Source organism: Cupressus sempervirens, chromosome 1, assembly GCF_028749045.1.
Source record: "Cupressus sempervirens isolate cs-2001-9-10 chromosome 1, ASM2874904v1, whole genome shotgun sequence".
NCBI classification, from domain to species: Eukaryota; Viridiplantae; Streptophyta; class Pinopsida; order Cupressales; family Cupressaceae; genus Cupressus; species Cupressus sempervirens.
This window is the reverse complement of record NC_143118.1, coordinates 718,141,458-718,168,667: the sequence shown is the minus strand read 5'-3', so window position 1 is coordinate 718,168,667 and position 27,210 is coordinate 718,141,458. Positions and strand designations below refer to the sequence as shown.

Below are 27,210 nucleotides of genomic sequence, written 5' to 3'. Positions count from 1 at the left end.
TGCCTTGACTGTATATAGTATTCATAATATTCAACATTCAATCTTCATAGCAAACTCTCACACACCTATTCATGTCATCAAACATCTCAGAAAAATATTTATAATTCTCCACATTCAATCACACACCTTTTTCAATTGATATAGACATCCCTTTATCATTAACATAAGGAAGAAGTATTTCAGTGACTAAGAAGTTAGAATTGGTTGGGAAGTTTCCACTGTCATACACCTGTCAATAACTGTAAGCATCAGTTACACATTAAGTAGGTGCCAAGCTTTTTATCTCTTAGAGTAATAAGGGTGCAGCTTGTTATTATCTCTCAACCAAAACATATCTTCCCACAACCGATACACAGTTTGAAAGGTTGTAATCAAATTTCAGTATTCTTTGAAATTAAAAAATCAACCATGACTCTGCCCGCAAACTTGTGACATCATCGCTGGGAATAATCAAAGACCGCTGTCTCAGATTGAATACAAGTAACAAGATAGTCATCCCTGCATCAAGTTCAAACATCATCATCACTGCATACAAATAAATTAAGTTCAACATATGTATTTTGTAAATACCCAGTCCAAATATGTTCTGTACATATCCAAGTCCAAATACATTCTGTACGTGGGCAAAGTAACCCTTGCCTTTGTCTACAAACTACAAAACACACAGAACTACACTGTAAAATTTCTTGACATCAATGACAACTTAGATTAACAAGTCTTGAGTCTCGATACCATGCTTGAAATGTTTCAAGCTTGAGTTTGGAAATTTAAAAGATGTACTATTTCATTTCTTTGTATGATTGTACTTTGTTTGCTTTGAAAATGTTAACTATTTGGCACTAATCATAGCGGCTACCATTAGATGATCCACTTCTGCCAGAGGGGGATAGTGACTCAAATGGTTCCAAATCTTTGGATATTGATAGCCAAAATGAGGCTTAGTTTCATAGACTGTTTTATGTTGATGTTTACAACTTCTAGAGATGTGTTTGAAAGTTTTGGACATTAATAGACCATGGACTTTTATGTTTGAGACTGTCTTTATAATGCTCTATTGAAATTTATTATGCTAAAATACCACTGCTCTCGCGATTTATTTACATACTAGTATTGCTGTTATCAGTTATTGACATCTCTCTCTCTCTCTTCCCATAAAAAATGACCCACTAAAAATCATCCAGGAAACACAACACCCCCTGCAGTCCCCCTGTCCCTGTCCCTGAAACGCCATGGATCATAATAGCTTGAAAGAATGCTACATTTCAAATTTGGAGGCCACGTGGCATAGGGGGCTATGGACAGACTGAAAGAAGACACATGGCCACCCCAACTATAGGTGTTCAATACAGCCAACAATTTTAGAGTGGTGTTAGCCTCTACAAGGTAGACTGCTCTCCGAAATGGACTAGGAAACCAATGAAAGCCCAGGGAAAACCGGGGCAGGTAGAATCTTCTGTGGTAACAGAGGTTCCCTCTGTAGTGTGATTATGATATAATGGAACTTTGTTGAGACTTCATACAGCTCAGAAGATGAAATCACTTTAGTGCTGGGTCTGTGCATTGTCTTGCCTGGTGCCTTGCATAGTATTCTAGGAAGAATGAATGAAAATAGTAGGTTTTGAAGTTGCAATAAATCATCACAAATGACTACTGCATGCACAACCTTGATATCATGAATCTTTTATGAAGAACAATTTGGATTAAAGGAATATTACCTAATTAAAATACTAACCTTTCGGTCATTACCTTGGCTCCCTATTCTATTTTTTGCCTCAAAGTTCTTCACCTATGGACTTCCAAAGCTGCATACCAAGAATGAATTTCTCCAGTACTCCATGTCCTTGATCATGGCTTCAATCAATATGTGGGCGAAAGCCTCTTAGTTCTGGTGACAAAGATACACAGGTCCCTACAATCAAAGTGGGAGTTATAGAGGCATTATTAAACACATCACAATCTATGAGGTCAAGCTTGCAAAGAAAGTCTTGAATCCAAACATTTTGTTCCCTGATCATGCAGTTAAACAACCCTTTGGGTTTTAGCTAAAATGTTCTGAGTTTTTACAGGAGAAATTTGAGAACTCATCCTTAAACTTGATACTGTTGTACATATATAGGGCAAGAACTTGGATCATTGTCAATACAAAATTGGGCATCTCAAACAAATGGCATGAAAAATGTGAGGATTGCTTATTTGAATTTATCCTCGTAAACAGCACAGGTTTAGGGAGATCAGCTGACCCCTTTTAAAACAGACCCAGGAATTGAGACGTAAAAGCTCAAGCCTAGCAGTGTCAGTGACACCCCAATGGTTGTCCACAATGATTATGGCTGTTGATCATTTTAGCATTCATGTTGTGTCTGTGACTATGGGCTTTGACATCTTGGACAACACAACTGAAAAAACAACAAACAAAACCTACATAAAAACTCCGACAATATATTAATGAAATTTTTAATCAGAAGGACAGTTGATTTAAAATATGGTTGGTACTGGCACACAGACTGGTTGATATGTTCTCTTATCAAAACATAATGCATAACATCGGACTAGGAAGTGTCCCTCTTAGGAATAATACTATCTTACCTCAGAAGGAAAATTGCAACAAATTTAAAATTGTAAAATAAACAATATGGGTCATCTTACATTATAAACCCACCATTGAACACAACAAAATGAAAAAAAAACAAAAAATTGTCTGAGTGACATATTCTAAACAACTAAACATGGAGGACACGGAAGGATCCCAAACAACAACATACCTAACACAGATACATAAATAAGCAAATATCATTCAAAACTGCTTGTCGCATTAGTAACATAAAAAAAATTACAACACTGCTGAGATTCCTAGAGACTTGCTACCACGGTATATGAGAGAATTGTAACATTTCATGTCATTCAAAACTGAAATACAATTGGGTTGCATTTAAAAATAGAAAAAAAGTAAAAGAGTGATTAACAGCAATCTATAATAACCAAAAAGCCCGTCCTAAGTATAAATGCAACCAATATTTATTTTAGAGGAAAAATTCAAGACCTGATAATGCAAAACAAAATGATTTGAGAGGAGATGCTCAACCTATAAAAATAAAATGCTCCAGAATTCTCAGTACCATTCAAAATCTTTCCACTATTTTTGGAAGGCCTGATAGATGACCATAAGTTTTGCAAGTCAAATGTCTGAACATAAGAAGAAAATCCAACTTCATCTCCAAATTGTGTAGGACTCCACAAATCACAATAATCAGTAACCTTGATTTTATCAACCTTTCCTTATTTTAATTTTTTCTGTTTTTGTTGGTATCATAACGGTGTAGTTCTTGTTATTCCATTACGGAGCGATCATCTTCCCAACATTTTTTACAATATGTTTTTTCAACATTTTACAGGGACCCATTGCCCCCAAAGCAGAGTTGTTTCAGAACAGGGAAATCCCCTGGACTTGCAAATAGGATCATACAACACTCCAGCACCTGCAAAGGATGTTTGGGGTACTCCCTCAAATCCCTGTGATGGCCAAGAAATGACCAGCTCTGGGCTTCCCTTGATATTCCTCAGGATGGGAGGGAGTTCCCACAATGAACAAAGTTTCTCTGTCATGACAACAACTTTGAAATGTGTAAAAGCTCTGAACAGAGAGACAAGATGATGGCATGTACAAATAGTAATCCTTAACTGAAAGAAGAGATGTTTATTTGGTTAGTGATCGAATATTTTCTAATTTCTATGTCACGGACAGTTTATGGTTAGTAGAGAGTGGAGGAAGCACTGCAGGAGGGGAGTGTTGGATGTAATTAAGCTTTCATAAATATTTTGTGAGTTTCCATTTATGTTTGTGTCAACAGCCACCATCGCCAAATTTTGATCCAGAGTCCTTTCTCCCCCATTCCCAAAACTGCTCCTCCATCCACTTGTCATCTGTTTGAAAACAGTGTAGTTTGCTCCTCACAGATCAATATATATGTGTCTATAATTTACATACTGCATGTCAGAAGCATAACCTGCACACTGACAGATAATAGTAAGATGACAGGTAGAGGAACTTGAGGACCATAAGAAGCCTAGTCCCAAAAAAGTTTTAAAACCTCATTATCAACATACTCTGCTGTTAAACAAGCCAACTAAACAAAAGAGATTAACAACAAACCAATGACGGTACTAGTAAACAATTTTGTATGCACTATTAAAGAAAATGATGTAGAAAGAAGGTTGTGGCTTACAAAGAGGAAAACAACTAAGAACCATTCCATTAGAATAATGATTGTTCAAAACCTTCACAGAATCCAGTTCCCCTCCAAGAATAATGTTCAATTAAAATAACCTTTAACATGATACCATAAATTTGACTAACAGAAGTGGGGTTAGATATGCCTCTAGTTCCCCTCCAAGAATAATGTTCAATTAAAATAAGCTTCAACATGATACCATAAATTTAACCAACAGAAGTGGGGATAGATATGCCTCTGTAAGACAAGAACTGCATACAAGTGTGTGTTTACAAAATGTTAAAATGCATCTCAAGTGAATTACACCATATGCACTTCACCAAAAATATTGTCACAAAAATATTGCCAAAATATTCAGTGAAAATTTAAATTCAATGAACAAAAAAGGATATAATCATATGAAATTCGTAATTCAAAATTTTGAGAATCATATGAAGGGAACTGAAGCCAAGGAAATACTGCTCTCCAACATGGAAACTTAGTTTGGAAGGACAGATGGATCATGGCATCCACGTACCTCATACATTAGAAATTCAAAGGACATTCTAAGACTGTAAATGTAATTTTAAGGCAAATATAGAACTTGGGTAATGTTACAAAGTACATTCATTCATCCCGTTAGGATTACAGCAAATTTTGAAGAACAAAATAATTGTATACAGCACCCATTCTCAAAGCCTCTGGACATTATGCCCTGTTTATGGCAATTCAATAGAAAAAATTACAATTATCAGGACACAACAAAAGCCTGCTGTAACCAATGATCCAATCATGTAGATTCTTCCAGTAAGTCATAATGTCTCACAGACAAATCATGTGTTTTGAGAATCTGCAAATGCAGATACAGCAAAAAGTACAATATGTACAGTTAACAACAATCTCTTTCTCTCCACCAACTGTGTCCAGCTCCTTAATAACTTACTTGCAGTCATTCTTCAGCTTGCTCCACAGCATTTCACGTTCCTTTGAGCCTTTTTCAAGAAAAAAAATATCATAAGCATGGTTCACATGCTCCAACCTATATATTAAGAGAGGAAAACATCAATATATTTCTGAGCTCACTGATGGAACATGTATCATAATGTAAGACTATAAAACAAGATGGAAAAAAAAATTCTTGAAGCAAACCACAGGAATATGACAAGATACCTTCTTTGATTCTGATCTCTCCTCTAATTACGAAATGGATCTCAGTTGGACCTCCAACAATTTTGTGTCGGGATTGCAGACTTGCATGGTAAGGTCGATGTTACCAAACTAGTTACTGTCATGATTTTATAATGCCAAGTTAGCTGTGCAATTCTACTACACAATCACACAAAATGAATTGCAAGAAAGTTGTATGAATATATTTAAACCATTTAATTTGCATGAAACATGAACTAGAAAAACAAAGACATCTACAACCCAGATACAACTTTGACTCATTGCCTTTCCAAGAATAGAGACCTGCTAGTGAACTCCTAGAAGCTCCTGGCACTGGTATCTGTCCTGCCATTTGCAAAGGTTTATCTGTTCCCGTTGAAGACAAAAGCATCGCTGATTTAACTCTCGTATTCAATAATTAAATACACAAATAATAATTCCAAATATTAACTATTTCAGACTTCAGTTCTTGTCAGAAAGAATATATGCTTAGAAATGTACAGATTTTCTAATGATCACATGTCATTCCAAATGGAAATCTGTTGTAATGAGTCTCGGTCATGTCACACAGAATTCTTATATATATAAAAACACATCTAGTTACATGAAAAATCTGAATATTAGCTTCTTTTTAAACTTGGTTTTTTCCACAAAAAATATATGCCCTATGAAATCATGTGCATTTCTATTGGAAGCATGTTGCAATCATTCTGAGTGAAATTGCCAAAAACCAATAGAGATACTAAAAAATATGGTGTCCTTGCCAAACCTGTGCATAAGGTCAACATGTTCTCATTTCTTGCTTGTGAAGAATGTTGTTCCTCTGGTTGCATGCTACCTATGTTACTATATATACACCTTCCATTTTCGTCTTGTAGTGACTGTTTAACATCCGGAGCAGATGATAAGGATGAAAATTGCCAAGTTTGTTGCAAATGGTGCTGACCTTCTGCCCCTACAAATGAGAATTGGCTGGAAGGCACAAAAGCAGGTGGAAGTGGACGGTATGAATGCTGAGGAAAAGACATATTACTGCCATGTATTTGTTGGGAAATAGGTGCAGAATTAGTAATCCCAGCTGCATTACTCTGTAAAATTCCATATGTAGCTGAAGAATTACAAGGAGCTGCACTTGTGCAGGGCATAAGATATGCTGGAATTTTGTATGAAATTGAATCTAAATCTCCTGCATGGTTGATCCCTTGTTGACGTTGATGTACTGTTTCTGGTAAACTTTGACCTTGGACTTCCTGCTAGCATACAAGTCTCATGTTATTTAAATTTTACCAATAAAAGCATTTCTGAATGATGAGCTTAAGTATCTGCAATAAATTATAAAATGTCACAACCAATAAAGGGACTCACATTATAAGATAAATATGGCATAGACAATACAGGCTGTGAGACAAAGGGTGGAGAGAGAGGAGGTGGAGGTGGAGGTGGTGAAGGAGGAGGTGGTGAATCAGGCAAAGGTGGAGGAGATGGGGGCATATCCTCTGGTAGTGGAGGAACCAGTGATAATGGTGGATCCTGGCTGACCCCATTCAGCATTGCAGAACTGCCAGAGCTCACTGCTCTTGAGTCTGCTCCAATTGTACCATTCTTAAAAGAAATTCCATCATATTCAGAGGATGGTGATACATCTTCCATTTCAAGCTCCCCTTCAACATCCTCAAGAATGTGCCGATGCCTTTCTAGGATACAAGGTGAGTTGTTGGTTGGTTCCAGTATTGTTTCAGAATTCCCTAAAGAAGAACTATCTTCAATTTTCAGCCCATCACTTGCAAATGAATCTTCTTCATCTTCGTACATTTGGGACATAAGGAACCCAGGAAGTTGAAAACTCACATTACTGTTAGAAAAGAGAAAGGAGCAGTTAGAAATTCAGAACTATTACTGAAAATTAAAAGTTTTGATTTGAAAACAATCTGAAAAAACGAATAATCTCCTCACCTGCCATACTCATTATCAAGCAAGCCTTCCATTTCTCTAGCTGGATCATCAAGGGCCCGCTCTGCTCGAGGCATACGTCTAGGTAAAGCAATAGCTGTCCTATCATCAACTAGAGACTCAATTTCACTAATGTGCCTCCTTATAACAGGCTCAGGAAGAATTTTGCGCTCAAGCCAAATCCTCAATACCTGATGAGTACAGATTATAGTGATGAATAATAATTTAATACAAAGTTCAAACTGCAAATCTAATTGGTGGCTGATCCCTGTATGCTGATGCAACTAACCTTTAAACATTGACGTCGATTTTCACGTGCTACATTTCCTGGGGGGGCAGCAACACTTAACATTCGTGGGAGTGCAGATTGGACAGCAGATCTATACATATCTCCAGCAACACCTTCAAACAAAAAGAATTCAAATGATCTTAGAGAGATTGAACAGAGTTTTCTATTTCACAGAGAAAGAATCAAATTGAATTTAAATGAAAATAAGAATGGTATCAACACAAAACTCTAGTCAGTATATCTATGAAAGTACCTCTGTGCCCACGCGAACATTGCGTGATAGAATCAACCAGAAAGAACAGGTCTACTCGTTTATATAAACTTGGCTCATGTTCCAACTTGTGAACAATAATGTCCACAACCTGCAACAAAATTAAAATCATGAGCAAGTAAACTTATTGTTAGTAAGTCAAATGACAAAAAGAATGTTTAAGCATTACATGGAACAGAAAGATTGAACATGAAAATTGATTGTTGGCGTAAAAGTATGATGATGATTCTGTTCATTCCTTTTTTATATGTTAACACTCGATGTTTAAGTTTCCAAATTCAAGGGTATGTCATATTACTCATTAAAAAAATTAAAAATTAAAAAACAACTCTAAAAAGATGATATTGCTGGAAAATGTGATATTATTCTTTTCTATTTTTCTCTTTAACAACACTCTATCTAAACCAAAGCAGAGCAATAAAAAGTCAGAAGCTTCAAAAAGAAAACAAAAATAACCAATTATCACCAGATCAAAAAAGAATGTTTGCCCTCATGTCATTCGAACTTACTTCTGGAAAAGATGAAGCATGAGTTTCTTTCCTTTTTAAATCCTCCACACCCTTTGTACTCTCATACACGGATCATTTTCCTTAGAGCTCTTATTATAAAAGGATTTTGAAAAAAAAATCAGATATGTTAATTTTTCGTACTTTTTTAATGTCTCTGAGCACTTCTTAATTTGCCCACTTTTTGACAAGGTTTTGCCCAGTCGGTGACAATAAGTCAAAATTGTGTCTGCTGAGCATTCTAAAAGTATGATAGGGCCATTCCAAAAATTCGATTTTATAGATCTCCAGCATATTACTGGTACCCTTGAAGAGCTATTGAAAAGTTTGTCCGAATACAACAGATTATTTGGACCTGACCAGCAAAATCCAAAATAAAAGTTCCTCAAACCACACCATTTTTATTGCCTACAAGAGTGACAGTCTTTCTTTGTTAGCCAAAACAATCCAGATATCTTGAGACATTAACATGTTACTTATTTGCTACAAATTTTATTAACTTCTTATGCATCAGAAACTCTCTTTACAATGCATTGCCAAGTATTGCAAATTTAACCATAAAAGCATAATATTAGCCCAAAGTGCTGCAGTTTGACATCAGAAAGTGACTTTAAAGCAACATGAAATACTGCAGTCTGTTTATAATAACATTATCACATCAAAAGAATTGAAAAGTGATTTCGTAAGCTCTTCATTCTTAAAAGTTAAAACTTTACAAAATTGTGATATTGTAAAAAAAAAATCTCGCCATTTTTTGTAGCCTTCCAACGTATAAACTTTTTGTCAACATGTTGATAATCAGTAGTGTATGCCAAGTCCACGGTCGTTACCAGCCAAAATCATTGTCACATTAAGCTCGAAATGATTCATTAGTCAAACTATTAGCCAGATGTCCAATGAAGCTTTTTGGACTGCTAGTTGAAGCAATAACTTTCTATTTGCATAGATCCAAGAGGACTATTACAGTTAAGAAAGGAGATGTCTTAACAGTGGAAATTCCCTATAAAACTCTACCTTCTCTTTTCCCTTTCTGGTGGGAAATGCATCAGAATAACAATAACATGGCCTGTGGACAGCTTCATAAACATAAGTTGAGAATTGATCTATTGCAGTATCATCTGCCCAAAAACCACAAGTTCCCATACACACAATAGTGCTGTATGATCACAAATTACAAATACATACTAATGCTTTTCTAGCAGTCATGATTTTAACAAGTTACATTTTTACCAGTTATAGTACAAATCATGTGGATGTCCAGGAGGGCATTCAGCATTTACAGTGACCAGCAATTGCAAGCTTATTTCCAGTCGCAGACAAAGGGAAATGCCGCAGAAGCCATGTGAAGCATTTTGAATCCTGACGCACCTGTGGTGAGTCGCATTTTTTGCTGGCCAAGTTTTTGTGATTACTGAGCAAGTCTGTTGCCAAACAAATTGCTGTTCTTTTCCAAATGTTAGGGCAAGTGAATAGGGAGATATTTTATCTCACAGTGCAGGTGTCTTTTATATCTGTGTTCATTTGTATGATCACAAATCTGTCCTTTCGATATGCAGGAGAAGTAATGCTAAAGAGGTCTTAAATACCATTAAACAATATAATGATATTCTACTATTTACAATATAACAACTACATTTACAGTTGAAGACTTTTCAAGGAAAAGAGAGCTCAAAAGTAGCATTCACTAACTATGATAACTCAACCATTGACAATACTATGAGAAGATATTTCACTCTTGCACATAACACTAATCCATGTGTCAATATTGTAGGCGCACCAATGGTATAGCAATAAAACGTGTACAAAATGGTGCAATAAACATGCAGCAATACACTACATATGCAACAAAATTCCCACTTTTGAATACATTGCTTATAGGGGGACAAGATAAATACAATCGGTCAATAAGAAAGTTATGGCCGTTGATTGCCTGAACTAAGAAAACTTTTGAGCACAAATTAGATTTTGAGAGTAATTCAACAATGATTCCCAAAGTATCAGCCTTCCCCAACAATACCATGTTGTCCTCAACCATGTCTCCAACAACATGACACTGCACATCAATAAGGCTTTTCCATGGATGATTAGTAGTGTTCTTTGCCAAGCATATTGCATTTGGACTGTGACAGTATTTCTTAATGGCTTTCTTAAACTTTGCTCAAGCACAATTGAAAGGGTTCTTTAAGAAACAGAATGCACTTTGACTGTAGCAGCATAGCTTTATGCATTTGTATAAGAAACCATCATATTGCATACTAAAATAAAAAACTGAATTATAACTCAAATTTTTGCAACTAAAACTCAAGAAGGGTCTTGTCTATTGGCTGTCAGATTCAGCTGGCCATATTTTTCAAACATACCTTAAAATAAAAAAGAAAATCAGATGATTGCCATTTTTGGTATGCCATATAAATGTGGTATGTAAACTTCCAACTGAAATCAACTAAATACGAACATACATTTGACAAACTGTACCAATCAGCACTAATTTCCTAGAGTTAATCCCTGCAGTCTGAATCACATGTATTCTTGCACACACTATTCAAGTAACTCAAATCATAATATGGGCATTCAGTAGTAACTCCTATCAATCCCTCAGTATTAGACCGATCATTGATCTCTTCTTCCCTCACTTCTACTCCATGAAGTTGTTTCACTGTTCCCATGATAAAGCTTCATTTGAGTTGGTAAGTAGTATTGTGATTTGTGAATATCATAATGAGAATGAACAGGATTATGATACTTATTATTTAACCGACAAACTAAGAACATGAAAGTGATGAAGAATGAAACTACATAAAAGTAAGCAACCCGCACATTGAATAACAATCGACACCAATAGAAAATAATTGCAGGATGAATTTGGTCTTGGATTTATATTGCCTTTACATCAGAAATCAAGTGCTATTGACCACTGAAAAAAAAAAATCATGTTTACCTCGCCTGCAAGGCCATATTTTGCACACTCAATGGCAAGTCTTGTCGCTCTTCCAATACTGTCCTTTCCCCTTGAAAGTGTTTCAAGCATCCCTTCAAAAGAATCCCTTGCAATGGCAGCTTCTGCATCAATATTAAGCATCCCACTAACAGATTTTCTTCCTGAACTGGATTTGCGTTCTTCACTCATTTCACGGTCTGCTAAATGCATTGGAGGCCATTGATGCGTATTTGTTTCAGGACTTCTAGATTCAGCATGAAACAACACATCATGTGTATCATCATCTACCGAGTTCCCAGAGAAAATTGGCTGTGAAGGTGAACTGCGATGATGTGAACTTCCCCTCTCAACTGGAGAAGGGCTAAGAACTAATGGAGGTGCATACTTGTTAAATTCCATGGATGTTATAGAATGCATAGCAGCAGAGCGTGCCTGTTGTTTAGCTTGAGCAGCTGCAATCAGTAACTTCATCGATGTAGAAGATGCAGCAAACCCTGAATGTTGTGATGATATTTTGAGCTTTACTTCTTTTGCTGCTTCATAACTAACAATGAGAGCATAAGAAAACAAGATTAATATGAGTGGAACTATGAACAAATACTTTCTGTTGACGTAAAATATACAAAAAAATAAATAAATAGTTGATCGGACTAATACTTACGCTTCCCTAATTCTGTTGCCTTCATCTGAATGTATCTTTGAACATGTAGCACTATCCAACCTAGTAACCATAGGAGTGTCATTCATATTTGCATTATATTTTGACGTCCCTTTTGATCTTGGAGTTGAAGCATCACTTCCAGATTTCATATGGGAAACAGACACCTTCTCTAGCATGTTGACTGCAGAAAGCTTTGGATGATGCTCTTGGTTCATTTTTTCTACAAAATGCCCCTCATCCTTCTTGGACACAACTATAGGATCTTTCTTTTGTAGGGTTACATTAGATCTTTTAGCTTTGATTGGCATAGACTTGTGTTCCAATTGATCACCTTCAGCCTTTACATGTTCTAGAGCCTTAATGACTTTAGCAGGAGATGAATGACTGCTAAAACCTTGCCCTAAAATTGTGTTCTTAAGAGAAGCTTGCATTGGATTGTCATGCTTCTTTGAATCATCAGTTTTGTGAGAGGAAATAACTGCTTCTCCCACTCCCTTGGCAGATATCACATCCTCATGATTACCTGTTCTCTTATAACTCCCATGCACATAGGACTTCAAATCTGCATTGATTGCACTATCCAGATTTGATTTTTCTGGGTAACGATGGTCTTCAGGAACCTTAAGGCCTATATGCTTGCTAGGAAGCATTGACACAAACTTCGTATCTTGCTTGAATTCGTCACTTTTCTGAGACATAATAACAGATACCTGGCTCTTGTCAGCATGACCTGTTGATTCAACAGTCCTCTTTGTATTGTCAAGCACGGGAGACTTAAGATTTACATCTGCAGAAATGGCTGAATTCTCATCTCTGGATCTGTGGCATTCTGAACTGAACTTCAAGCCCTCATGTTGCCCACTGAGCACTAGTCGAGGCATTCCATGTTGCTGTGACTCAACAATTCTCTTTGAGCTATCAACCGACTGTTTGCCAAACTTCAAAAGTAAATTTTGATTACTCCATTCATTTACTTTCCTTTGCTCTATATTTATATTTGGATTAACGTCTGCATCTGTAAATTTCCCACACTTCTCTTTAGAACAATCTGAACAATCATTATTTTTTTTTGGGTCATCAACTGTTGGTGAATTCCTATTTAGATCTCTAATATTCACCACCATCTCTTCTTCCTGCTTTGAAGACATATCCATTTTCTCTTGTTCATCACACAAAGAAAGACTCACTTCTGTATCTCTAATATCTCCCACCTTTTCTTCCTCATCAAAGCATTCTAATGCAATACTTGAAGCTTCATTTTTCTTGAGGGGAACAAATATGCACTTACCATTTTCATTTAATTGTTGTTGATTTTGAGAAGAAGAAGCCAATCCTTCAGTATCTTTAGCACATGGCTTGATGTTTTCCTGACCAGTATTTTTATTTTGACTGTCATGATTATGAGACATTATATCTGTGTCCATAACATGACAAGCCTTTTCTGTCTGACTAGAACACTCTAAGAAAAATTTCAAAGAATCGTGTTTTTTTAGGGGAAGTAGAAATGACTTTCCATGTTGCTTTGGTTCAGTTTTCGGTGGACTATCTGACTCTTCAGCACTACCAGTGCAGATTACTCTCTCATTTTGGTTGTCCATTTTCTTTTCATTACTATGCACAATAGATCTTGGATCTGTCTCCATTGAATTCCCTGCATTGTCTGCCGCATAAAAAGCAAGTTCTGAAGATACCCCAGAAACCAAATTGAAAGATTCAACACACATATCAGAACTATTAGTCTCCTGCATTTGATCTTTTGATATGGATGCCTCAACTCCTTTGACATTATTTTCCATCTCTAAAACATCACCCTTGTCATTCTCTGCACTGATGCAACTGGATTTTCCCTCATCACATATTTCCCCATTTCCCATATCTATCTCATCAGAACTAATACCAGCTTCAGCAGCACATGCAGACATTGCCTTCAAAGCACGATGAAGTCTTTTAGAAGGTGGCAATGCAGTTTCATCATCTCCTAAAGCTCCCCTCAAACGATACTTATCAGCTTTATGTGGTAAACAAATATCTTTTTGTAGTGAGATTGTAGAAGCCTGAGAGTATGCAGACGTTTTCTCAATATAGGCAGGATTTAAAGGCACTGGAAGACTAGATTTGCATTGAAAATCATCTGTTGTAGTTGCATCCTGTTGAGCGTTTTGATTTGCAGTGCTCTCCACAGGCCTTATTGGCCCCTCTTCCTTCATACTTTCCTCTGATTTTGCCATCGCATCTTCTATAATATTTTCTTCTGATTTACTAGATTCCTTACCCATACGAGCTCTTAACCTTTTTACCAATGGCAGATGTTCATCTGCATCAACCCTATGCCTACTTCTGTTACCATCAACCTCATTATCAGAAGGTTTTGCTAAACTACTATGAATCTGAATATCTGTCGAAACAATTTTGTCTTCCATATCTAAAAATTTCCAGGTCAGACCGGATGTTCCCAAGTCACTCTTCTTAAGGTGCTTCCTTTTCTTCCTTAGAACAGGGTTGCACTGCAAGCTTTCATCTAAGATCACCCTATTTTTGTCATCCTCAAACGGGCAAGCAACACTTTTTTCATTTTGCAACAACAAACAATCCTCAACAATATTTGATACTTCTACTTTCTGGCTGCTGAGGACTTCTAAATCTTCTGTTCGGCTGTCATCTAATGAGTTTGAATCTTTGGACACATCATTTTCTGGCAAGGATTCCCCTTGTTTCTGTGTGCCACCTTTTCTATAAACCTTCTCATTGACATCAGCTTCACTTTTGCATACCTTTAAATCAGGAGCTGCTGAAATTACAGCACCCTTGTCTTCAACCTCCAGAGATGATCTTTTGTCACACCTCCTTTTTCTCCCAACATATTGCTTGACTTCTGTCAACCCTGCACTGTTGTTACCATCCTTAGGGTTTTCTAGCTTTGGCATTGATCCTAGAGGCTCAGAATGAGGACTTTTTATTGCTGCCATCTCTTCCTGATGATCGAAATCCTCACACACAACTTTTACCTGTTTCTTCAAATAACATTTTAATGGCCATTTTTCCTCCCTCTGGTCACTACTAGCTGTTCTTACAGTTCCTTCTTCAGAAAGCCCTCCCACATTTTCCAAACCTTCATTCTCATTTTTAAGACCTTTATCATCCATAAGAATTGCTTGATTTGTCTGGATAATGCAATCATCTTCAACGTTAGGAATTACAACAGGAACATCATGTGTTGATGCTTGACTCTGATCATTTTTCTTCCCTTTTGATTTTCTGATAGAACCTTTTCGGCCATTGATCTTAACTTCTTGGTCACTATTTCGCACTTCTTGCTTCCCAACCTTTTGTTTCTCATAGACATTAACTATTTGTTCCACTGCACGTCCAAAGTCTGAACCTTTTCCCTGACACTTTGAGGATAGCTGTTTTTTCGTCTCCTGGGTAAATGGCTGGATTGCATCAGCACTGCAAAACCCACTGAAAACAAATGAAAATTATATCTGCCCTCAGAACTTTATATTAAACAAACTACACATGAAATATTATTAACACCACGGCAGTAACAGATAAATCAAACAGCAACTGTTTCTTAGCTTATACTACTGGTCTACACATCAGATAATATCCATTGCTCCCCATCACAAACAAGCTTTACAGATATTACAAGACTAGAATATGACACAGAACAAGATAGTACTTTATTCATATAAGCAGAGTATACAATCACGAGTACAATGATGATCCTTCATAGTTCAAAGATGATATACATATATATCCCGAAGGGGTGACTCAACCATCATGCAACCTTTCGGATACTAACTAATCCCGTCGGCTGTGTTTAGACTTTGCCAACAACAGACTCGAGAAGATTTAGCATACCAAAGGATCAAACTATGTACATTAAGCAGTTCCAGAAGAACAAACATTCACCATCTCTAAGGACCTCATTTCTTCTGACTATTTTAGACATAATTGATAATAGCATTCTCTATGATTCACTTTCTAATAAAGATAATGATTGATAAGTAGGGGATAGTCTACCACAGCAAGTGAAATCGTGATAAGTTATCAGGATTCAACTGCATAATTTTCAAGTCGAACTCTTTGACTCAAGGTAATGCTTCATGTAACTATCCCTTCGTACGAGTTACTATTACTCAAGCTAGTGATACTGTACATTAAGCAGTTCACAAATCGCCAACATTAGGTACTTCCAAGGACTAGGAAACTTTCTGACTAATCTACACATTATCCAAAGCATCTTCTGCTATCCACACCATATAGACAAGATGGTCATTCATGAATTTATCCCTTTATATAGGCTATTATTTCTGAATTTAGTGATTGATAACACTTAATAAGCATAAGCATGAGATTTGAACCCAGAAAAAGATAATCTAAAGAAATGTCTGTGTCATGGCTTAGAACTGTTTTGTTAACAACTTCATTCATAAGTTATAACCAATATAATATATATATGAATTCAATCATGTCCAAGGCTCGAGAGATGCAAACAGTTCCATGCTGCTTCATTTTCAATAAAAAAAATTACATTTCCTACAAGTGGTTTCTGTCTTCCTTATTTGATATTCTATTGAATATTATGCATCAGAATCAATCAACCATGCACCAGAAAAGACAGATAAGCGTTTAAATCCCCTTCGATTAGCACCGCTTTGCTCATGCTGAAGAATAAATATACTATGTAGATTGTGGAAAAATCATCAAGTATCAAATGTTGTAAAGTCTCTATATTGCATCTAAGTCACAAGGTTCGAGATTGAGTTTGAATTAAACAACCATGAAGCTTGTCAAGGTCCAAAAAAACCAAAAAAATTGACATAAAATTCACCTTATTATTTCAAATATATATATATATTCAAAAAAGAAATGTAATAATAAATAAATAATTAAATAATAATATATAAACATTTTACTAATAAAAAAACATAAATAAAATATATACTAAAATGTTTTACTATTGATAAAGAAATTAAAATTCTTATTGTTCTTTTGCCACCAAACACCGTATAGACTTGGCTACAGCCACGGCAAATAATTTCAGAGCAAAGACGACAGGCTGCAACCACCAGAAGCTGAAACCCCAAATATTTCTGAAAAACGATGACCAAACTGCTGTCATACGAATTTTAAGCCGAACTTCAGCAAAAAAAAATCGTTTTTAATGGGTTTGCCGAGTTTCGAAACTAAAGCCGGAAATTCAGCAAACCCTGTGACTAAGCATTGCATTCGTGATTTAACTGGCTACCAACATTTATAATGTAATAATTTATAAATGGCCCCTTTTCAAAAAAGCAATAAATGTTAATAAATATGCAGTACACAAAATCAAGCAACTAAATTTGGTGCAGCTTTGAATTCAAACTGCTTTGATGACTAGCTTATGCACATTTTTTATTACAGTGTTCCCTTCCTAATCTAGATTCATTACTAATGTCATCAGGTTGTTTTCATTTATTTTATTGTGCAAGACTTTATAGCTTCAAAACAAGAAGCACACCAAAAACCAAAAGAGAACTGCATAGAAGACAAATACACTAATCAAAGCATGATGTCTACATTCATAATGGAAAAATATCCTAAGTAAATACTAACTTTGTCAATATTAGCATTCATACAAATGTGTCCTAGATTCCTAGGTAAAGACTATCTTTGTCATTATTAGCATTCATAGACACGTCTATATCTATTGTCACACTCAAAAAATTCCTAACCATTGAAGCATTACCTTGTGTACCTTCAACATGTCAAATATATTAGAATATTTTTAAAATCCTAAGTTCTTGCTATATTTAGTTCATTATTTTAGAACCTTAGTTAATGGCCATTTAGGCTTTTTTTTGTTCTCTTAATTTGGTCTATTTTCAGACATTGTCTTTATTTAGATAACTCGCTTTTTAGTTCTCATCATTTTTAGCATTTGCTAATACAATTATTCCATTTTTTCAAAAAGTTAATGGTATCGATAGGATTTCATGACTTTTGGCGATGAGATAAATTCGAGCCTCTTTCGATCTGAACTTTTTTTTCAGAAATTTGTTATTTTGTTTTTTTTAAACAAAAAATTATTGGAGGCATTTCAATATAAAATTAAATGGTTCATCTTCGAAGATTTCGGCTGAAAATCATGAACTTGGTCAATGGTTGTGATCACATGATTTCCTGGTTTAAACAAAAGTCTCTCATTTTTTAGGGTCGCATGTACTTGCATATTGCTTGCATGTGCTCTTTGTGCATTGCATGTTGCTTGCATGTGTTGTTTGTGAGTTGCAAAATCTCATTTTTAGCCACATGATGGTTTCTCTAATGGGTTTTCATAATTGTCTGTCGCAAAATTTATGATGGGTTTTCATAATTTTTTCACTTAAAAAATTTCTAATGGACTTTCATTATTTTTTCTCTTCCAAAATTTATGTTGGGATTTTAAACATTTTTCCCTTCAAAAAATCCTGCTGTGTTTTAACTTTTTACCAATATTTCCCTCAAAAACGAGGTTTTTCTATTCCCTAATCCTTTTCCTGGATTTTGTACCAGCTATCCCTTTAATTTTGATTAATTTTTCACCTCAAAAGTCATATTTGGTTTTAATTGATTTTGAGATTGTAATTCACGAAATTCATGTGGGATATTATGTCAAGGATTTTTGGTTTAGGGTATTTACCTTTTTTTCAAAAAGATGCTTTCTAAACTTCAAATCATGTTATCTTGCATTCCGTTTTGGAGAATCTTGCTCATATGCAACAGTTTGGAGGTTTGCTGAATTTTCCTTAAAATTGTGTCAGTTGTTCTCAGTATGTGTCTCTGCATACAAGGATAGTTTTGTTATCCAACATCAGACATTTTCTAAATGATTTTTGGTCAGAGGTCTTGCAAATTCTAGGAGGCTAGTGGCAGACTCATCTCCATGGCAGAGTCAGTGGCAAGCCCTTGTCTCTACTTGCAAACCATTTTGAAGAATGTGGCATCCTTCTCTGTTTTATTTTGGCTAATCTGGGTCATTGATATTCTGCAGATCTCAGAAGGGCCTCGGCAGCAGCAGATTATTTTGAAGAAATTACGAACACACAACATATACAGTCATCCGTAGGGTAGTTGATAGAATAACCATTAAGAGAGGGCATTAGAATATTTTTAGTATCCTAGGTTCTTGCTATATTTAGCTTATTATTCTACAACCTTGGCTAATAGCCATTTAGGACTATTTTTAGTTTTCATAATTTAGTATTTTTAGACTTCCGTATTTTGACAATCTGCTTTTTAGTTCACATTATTTTTAGCATTTGTAGAACTCTATTTATTTGTCTCATTTGTTAATCAATTACTCTGTTTTCAAAAGCTTCAAAACACTAAGATACACAGCATAATGAGACATTGGGACTAATTAACATCAAATTAAATAATATCCAAGATCAAGTTTCAAGAACACATACATCCCTAGAAATGATTATCAATTCTGAAAGGAAGTCTTCATTAAAAAACTTTGAATTTATGAATCATTTTATCAGTAAAGATACACAAGGATGTGTCTTTATTTCCAGCTCCACATCCTCTTTCTCATTGCCGTACATGTACTCTATAGAAATCAGGGACATGTACCCTTTTTAAATCTTTTGGTTCAAAAAAAAGTCAATTTATTTTTCCAAAAAGGCAAAGGCATTCACAGCAGCTTTTTGCAACTAAGAAGGTTTACCCATTGTAGCAAAATACAGCTGTAGTACTTTTCACCAATGGATTACCTATGAATACACAATTGTAAGAGAGATAAGATAAGATAAAATTATCAATGTCCAACAAGAGACCACAAAAGGGTCTAAGAGACTGAAAGCATACAACAAAGGCAACAGACAACAGCAGGAACACCAAATGGTGACCAAAAAAGAAACAAACAAGAAAGCAAAGGACCCACAAAGGAAGAATAAAGGTCCTTCCTCGGCTGGAGAAAGTCCAGCACCGAAGGATAAGGTCCAAGGCCAGGGTGAGCCCTAGCACTGATGATTGTGATCATGAGGCTCTTCGAGACAAGAGCACTGTTGATGCTCAATAATGCTGGTATTGCCATGGAGAAATGTACAAGAACCTACAACCCATTGCCATCAAAATTTTAAGCAAGTTCGTTCTTAACTCTTAAGATTCTAATTTCTAAATTTTTGTCTATGAATATTGAATCTGTATTTTAAATTGTTTTATTCAAAACTCTAAACACTATATTTTCAAAATTCAAAATCTTGATATGTTGCTAATTCATCATCATTCAAGAAGAACTTGAACACATACTCCATTCATTCAATAAAACGCAATAGACTACATTCCAAAAAGGTGGAAGACTTGGTCATTGTGCATTAAAACATGAGGATCATAACACACAAAGAATACATAAAAAAAGAGGAGGCAAATCCTTGGAATGTTGAACAAAAGAGAGTGAGTTGGAAATTTTGATTGTTTGCCTTCATGCACTTGCAGTTGATGATGATGATAACAAGCTACCTAGAGATATTTAGGTTGCTTCTAAGGTTGACATTGCTAGTACCGATGCGAGTGGCACTATTTGTGCTTCTAATTTGCCACAGCCAAATAATGATGATATGTTTGATGACTTTCTATTAGTGGTGGTAGACTGTTAATGTTGACATTATTATTCTTTACTTCAAAAATTGATATGGTGGTGTATTTTGGCATTTTGTTATGTCATTTCAACTAAAATGTTAATATATATGGTGTTGTATTTTCCAATGTTGCTTTAATATTAGCATAGTGGTGTATGCACTTATTTGTACATACAAACCCAAGGTGAATTCAAACCCAACCCAAAAAAATTGTAATGAATTTCAAACCCGAATCTCTAACCCGACTCCAAATAGGCAAATCAATATTTAACCAAATAATAATTTTCAAAAGAAAATTATCATTGTAATTTTCAAGAGCAATATTGTAATTTTCATCATGCACACATTTGATAAGCACTAAATTATGAATTTGTGAGACTTAAAGGACCTGCAAATTATGAAGTATTTAAAAACTAAATATTTTATTTATTAGCAATTACAAATACAAATTGTAATATTTTAAAGTAAGTTACAAACACCATACCCATACCTACCTCAAAGTTAGGACGAGCAGCTCATTACAGAAGCATAAAGCAATTGGTGGCTTCTAAAATGGACATTTTACAAGGAACCTTGGAGACATGTCCACATTTGCGAATTTCAAGGACAGCTAAGGAGACTGGAGGAGACAGCTAAGGAACATCTATGACCTCCCCCAAATGTTCAAGCGACAACCAGTCATATACATTAAATGATGCAGAAATAAATTTTGTTATGATGTTGTATTATATCTGTTAGAATATATAGTCCACTGATATAACTGAGAAGAAAGGGTGAATCAGTTATCCAACTATTATCACAATATCAACCTTAAACAAACTTAACCATATGAGCAATATAAACTGAAACCACAACAAGATACTCATACACAATAACACCAGATATGTTAACTAGGGAAACCCTTGATCAAAGCGAAAACCCTGGTGGGGATGGTACCCACAAGATGATGTACTAATATAAATATTCCTTGTTAGAGGATGGACCCTGTTAGGAGTCTATGAATTCATTCAGTACATATGAGTCCCTATTAGGAGACTTTGAATCCTTGTTAGGAGATTCCAACCTTGTCAGGAGTTGTGGAAGACAGTTGTACCTACTACCCAAACAGCTTTAGGGGCAAGACCAATGAACCCACTATCCAAATGATCTCTTTAATATTCCTTGCAGAATAATAGAAATGAAATGTACTTCCTTCCTCTTCTTCTATCCTATCAACCGGACCTCTACTCCTTTTGATCTTGTAACTAGATCACAAATCTCGCATCCAATAATCCATTAGATCACTTACATGCATTCAATAAGCACTCTGCTCCTTTTCACACTTCGCACTTCAGACAACAATCACAACACTCATACTCACATTACAAACAAGGAAAACATCTTTCCTTTATACCATATCTTCATAATAATTCCTTGAGTCAGCCTTGAGGCTTTCCCAATTAATTATAATAAGACAATTAATTAACTACAATTACAATAGTACTGTCGACTAACAGTCTAATACAAAACTTCACACGTGCGACACTACGGCTTGCGCACTCCCTGATGTCATCAATAGACTGTCCTCTGTCACTATCTGATTGCACATCTTCTTACTACATCTCAAATGTAATGTGGCGAACTACATCTCACATGTAATGTGGTGAACAAACATCACGAACTGTATTCCCAATACTCTATCTCTGAACTACTCTTTGTAAATTAGGTACAACTTATGTACATCTTCGACTTAGACTTTGAACACTTGACTACGTCATCAAGACACTATGTCAAACATGTCCATAATTGCACATCACCAGACAAACAAACCATTGTTCGTACCATTAAGATCTTTGTCTGCTACTCAACCAGTCTTTACAAAAACCATGCTATGTTGACATCAATGACAAACACAGTCATGAATACAACATGTCAATACTCTCCAATGCTTAGAATACTCCCCCAAAGTAGTATCATTAGCATTCATGCTAACAATATCATGGAAATGGTGAAATGTGTATAGATGGCAAAATTGTGGCTGATTTTTTATTCTGAGAAAACATGAAGTGCAATTCTGCATTTTCTAAGGAATGTGTAAAACATGTCAAGGGAAAATGTGTAAAACATGTCAAGGGAGGAGCTATTGTTGAACTAGTTATGAAAATGGTTTATATTCATTTGGTAATTTCCACTTACCCTCTCGGACATGACCATGCCAGTTTTTCTACTCAGGCTTTTATGTGCAATATGCTTTATCTGCTTATTTTCCTAATTTTAGCACTATCATATATTGTTGGGAAGGTCTTGCAATGTAAATTTCAAGTAGAATTCTCATCTATTAGTTCTATTGTTTAACTAAATCTCTTCTACTAATTTTCAGTAGAATTCTCATCTACTAATTGTATCCAGTACAACATGCATAATCAAACACTCAATATTTTGGAGTGAAACATCAAATATTCAATCCTCTCTTGCTATAAGGCCATCTTTCATGCTAAGCTTACAAAGTAAGATCGTGAAATGACTTCAAGGTTCCATTAGTTGTGGATACTTGCTCAATGAAATAATATGATATGTTGGTAATCACTTAGGGGAATTACACTATTCATTCAATGGATATCAATTGCTTGCACTTCTAAAGGTTTAGCTTCACAATGTGCAATGGAAATATAGCTTTGGCTTTCCAGCTTCCACTTCAACTTAAACTAAAAATTACTTCTACCTCTAAAATTACTTCTACTTCTAACTATGAATGCAAGGAATCATGGATTGACTTGAACTCTACTTGATGCAACTTAATCAACGACTACACCCACCTAGTGCAAGCTTCTAAGAACACCCGAATGGTTGTCAAATCAATATCTCCTCTTTAATCCCATCAAATGGATGCAAACCAAAAATTAGAAATCAATTTGAATTAAGTGCTTTCAATCATCGGCTAACCACATAAGGCAATCCTATAATAGCAAGAGGCTAATGGCTCAGATTTGCTCGAGTCAAGCAAGCAAACATCCACAATTACTTCCATTCCACTAAACTACTTCAACATGAGAAGAAATCTACTCCGAGTAGAAAATTAAGGAAACCATGCAACACCACAAAGTTATATTAAGTAATTCACCATGATGAACCAAAAATGAACTATCCGTTACTTTGATAAGCATTATACAAACAATTTGATCAAGTCTCTCCCTTTGCTAACCTAAACTAATCTTCTAGCTCTCTAATTTCTCTAATCTAATCTAATGAATTTATAAATGAGAAAGCCTTGGTCTTCTATAGATATGCAAATACAATGAAGGCCTTGGTTTAATTAGGGTTTCCAAATTTATAACCAATTAATTACATGAGGCACCAATTCATGGGCCAATACAAAAGTTGTGAAGTATTTGACAGCCAATGAGAAAATTGGACACTTGGCATGATTTGACCGATTGTACTTGCCAATTTTTTTGATTGGAGAAGATAGCTAGGTGCCACCTCATCAACCTGATCTTGTAGATCCATTAAAGGACATGTACAATGGATCCTGTTTTCAGGAATATATCTATTAAAATTGCAAATATTTCTTGCTCACTCATTAGAAGGTAACTTTGATTAACTCTTCTAAAACTAGTAACTCCTTTAGGATAAATTTGATGGCTCATATTCCTGAATTGTTTCATCTCTCAAGTTTTCTCCATCTTCTTCAATCTCCTCCATCCTTTGAAAGTTACCCTCATGATTTATTTTGAATTTGCAAAATTGAACTGTATCACAACTTGATTTGGACATGAATGCATTTGAAAATGTTCATGTGATTGGACTTATCCTGCCAATTTGATCTTGCATCTTGGATTTGTCAATTGGTTTTCATCTTAAATTTGTCTTTGGCAACTTGCTTTTGGATTCTTCTCATTTAAGTATTCTCCCCATTTGAAGTTTTGAGGCTTCAATCACCACCTTGCCATTATCTCCATCCCTTCAAGCTTCTCTTTCTTCAAAATCAACTTTGGAAAATAAGAAAAAATTCCTTCAGTCCAAGAAGATATAAGAAAACTTGAAATAGACTTCAAATTTTTCACAAAAAAAATCATTCAATGGTATCGGCTTTGAAGCATAATCTTGTAACTTCAAAATCTGAAATGATTAAGTCTTTCCATTTGGTCAAGTTCTAGTTTTTTATCTCACTACTCCTTGCATCTCAGATTTTAAGGGCGTCTTGACCAAATTCATCCAAACTTATCTTTATGTTTATCTGCCCGATTGATGTTAGTTTGATGTTGCATTGGAAAGATATTGCTGCACATAGCAGAGGCAAATAATTTTTCAATTGTGTGAGGATGACTGGAATTGAATTTCCTTATATAGGCGACCAGAATTAGATGTAACTCGCTGTTGAACAAGGATGCAATTTGCAAGTAAATGGCAGAGCTAATTTAGCAACTTGCTTTAATTTGTGGTGCAAATAAAATTATTTAGAGCCTCCTTTTATATCTGATTTGGGATATGAACAAGCTTGATGTTTTAGGAGACCGAGCTCACCTCTTATCCAATGAGAATTTAATTAAATTAAATTCATTTACACCTTCACCGACATTTTTTTTTCTACAGTTTCAAACTCAATACGCGATTGCTGCCCAAATGCTGGGATGGAATTCAAGATCTATGTGAACAAAATTTGAAGGAGAGGATGAAATCCACCCTCTCTTTGCAAATAACTTCATGTGCTAAAATTCAAACTCGCAGCTCCTTCTTGATCAAATTTTAAACAAATTTCATCTCCCTCCAAATCTTGCATAGCAATGAGCAATGAGTTAGCTGTTAGGAAACTCGGTTTGTTCAAAGGGCAGAAATGAGATTAAGTTGGCAATTATTTCCCAAGGAGGAGGGGAAGCCATTCTTTCTTGGGAATGTATGTTGACTTGCTCACAACTAATCACCCCTTGACCAAATCTCAAACAAACTCCACACATCCTTATCCGATTCTGATGATGATTTATGCCTTCTTAGTAAAATTTCATGGCAGAAAATCACTGTTTATGGAAATTCTTTTCCCAAAGAGGAGCTGATTCCATCATTTTATGGGAATTATTTATTTAGAGAGGGAGCAGAGATTAGGTAAAGTTGGAAATTAATTCCCACAGAAGATCGGATTCCCCAACATTTGGGAATTTTCTCAAAACATCATCCTTATCTAGTAAAACTACGTCAATGTTGTAGAGGGAATTTTCTCAAAACATCATCATTTTCTAGTAAAAATATGTCAATGTTGTAGCTTCAATTAGATTGAATTGACCTAGAGATAATCATTTCATGGTTATTGGTTAACCATTAATTAGACAAACTTTCATATATGTTTATACTATTGTCTAATTGGCTATTAACTAATAAATTACCATAGAGACATGTCTCCTCTACTCATAGTTAGATACATTCAAATCTACACTTGGAACACACAGAAATAATGGCAATGTTATTACATTTGCAGAGATCCTTTCCCCCAACATGGTATTAAAGCCAAACTGCAAATGTAAGAATAGCTTTTGAAATTGTAGTGAAACAAGTTTACGGAGATTTTAGCGCATAAATCCCTGAATATATATTTGAGCAATGATACATTGACCCGTATCATACTAATCTGTCATGTCCCCTTCTCCGCACTAGTGTTACGGCGCCAAGTTAATCTATCTCCACATTCGGATAGATTAACGGCATTAACTATCAGGATGCCTACAAGTCATGTCAGAAAATTTTTTCTTAAGTACTCTAGTTATTATATTAAAGTGTGTGGATAAAGTTACTTTATGTTATAAAGTCATTTACCCTATAAAGTGACTTAAGTGACTACTAGACGAAAAAGTTGTTTTATCCTGCATCCCTTATTTCAATGTTTTTCCCTCACTTTGAGGTTATAAAAGAGGGGACCTTGCATTGGGATTCACACACAAGAAATTTATGAACTCAGCATATTGGCATTTCTAGTTGCTTACATGTGACTGGTCGCTTTGAGGACGAAAACCCTTGAAGCAAATGTGAGATGTTGGACGTAGCCCTAGCTTCTCTTTTGATCACTTCATTTTATAGATAGATTGAATGGAGGATTTGATGTAAATCATCTCAGTTCCTAGAAGTAAGTACGAATAACTAGTTGTATAATTTCTAAGCTCAGATTATTTGAAGCTTAGTCATTGCTAGGTGGGGACAAGTTGGATGGAAGTTTAGTCGCAGGTTATACCAGCCACGGGATTGTCATATCAAATTCTAACATGAGACTAAGTTTCCTAGTTATTAGCGATAACAAGAAGCCTCCAGCTGGTAGCTAGGGGATTCACGAATGGTGTTTGCGTGGGAGGTTGCAAGGTCGGCCTGAATGTTACAATAGTCCAACGGAGGTAGCCGACATTGCGAGAGTGTTACAACAGAACCAAACTACTCGTGTTGGCAGGCAGACGAGTTGGTGAGAAGACGTTTTGAGTACAATTTATATGCCACGGTTTTGCTATATACAATAACCGGCAAAGTAATACGGTACGCCAGTAGTTATCGTACGTTGGAGTTCTCAATTGTGTGTGGTCGTATAGTGAGCTGCCCATCTTCATTACTTCATAACATTGCCAAGCGTCAACACAAGACACAAGACCATCGAAGTATAT

General features: G+C 35.5%; 1 protein-coding gene across 7 annotated transcripts in view; it reads right to left on the bottom strand.

Moving 5' to 3' along the window:
* LOC149579962 (uncharacterized) overlaps window positions 1-27,210 on the bottom strand; it is a 188,524-nt gene that overhangs the window by 125,326 nt on the left and 35,988 nt on the right. For 2 of the 7 annotated variants that reach the window (XR_016352935.1, XR_016352936.1), the window contains exons 3-12: window positions 11,991-15,449; window positions 11,330-11,873; window positions 7,868-7,976; window positions 7,615-7,727; window positions 7,329-7,516; window positions 6,741-7,227; window positions 6,145-6,625; window positions 5,679-5,741; window positions 5,379-5,493; window positions 5,152-5,200 (exon numbers count right to left, since the gene is read on the bottom strand). Coding sequence is in view for 2 of the 7 variants with exons in the window: in XM_089788001.1 (XP_089644127.1) it covers window positions 5,420-5,493; window positions 5,679-5,741; window positions 6,145-6,625; window positions 6,741-7,227; window positions 7,329-7,516; window positions 7,615-7,727; window positions 7,868-7,976; window positions 11,330-11,873; window positions 11,991-15,449 (5,518 nt within the window). In the remaining 5 variants the exon portion in view is untranslated. Of the gene's footprint in view, window positions 1-1,732; window positions 1,910-4,806; window positions 5,248-5,378; window positions 5,494-5,678; window positions 5,742-6,144; window positions 6,626-6,740; window positions 7,228-7,328; window positions 7,517-7,614; window positions 7,728-7,867; window positions 7,977-11,329; window positions 11,874-11,990; window positions 15,450-27,210 lie in introns of those variants that run through there. The other 5 variants (XR_016352932.1, XR_016352933.1, XR_016352934.1 and 2 more) reach the window with 4 other exon arrangements.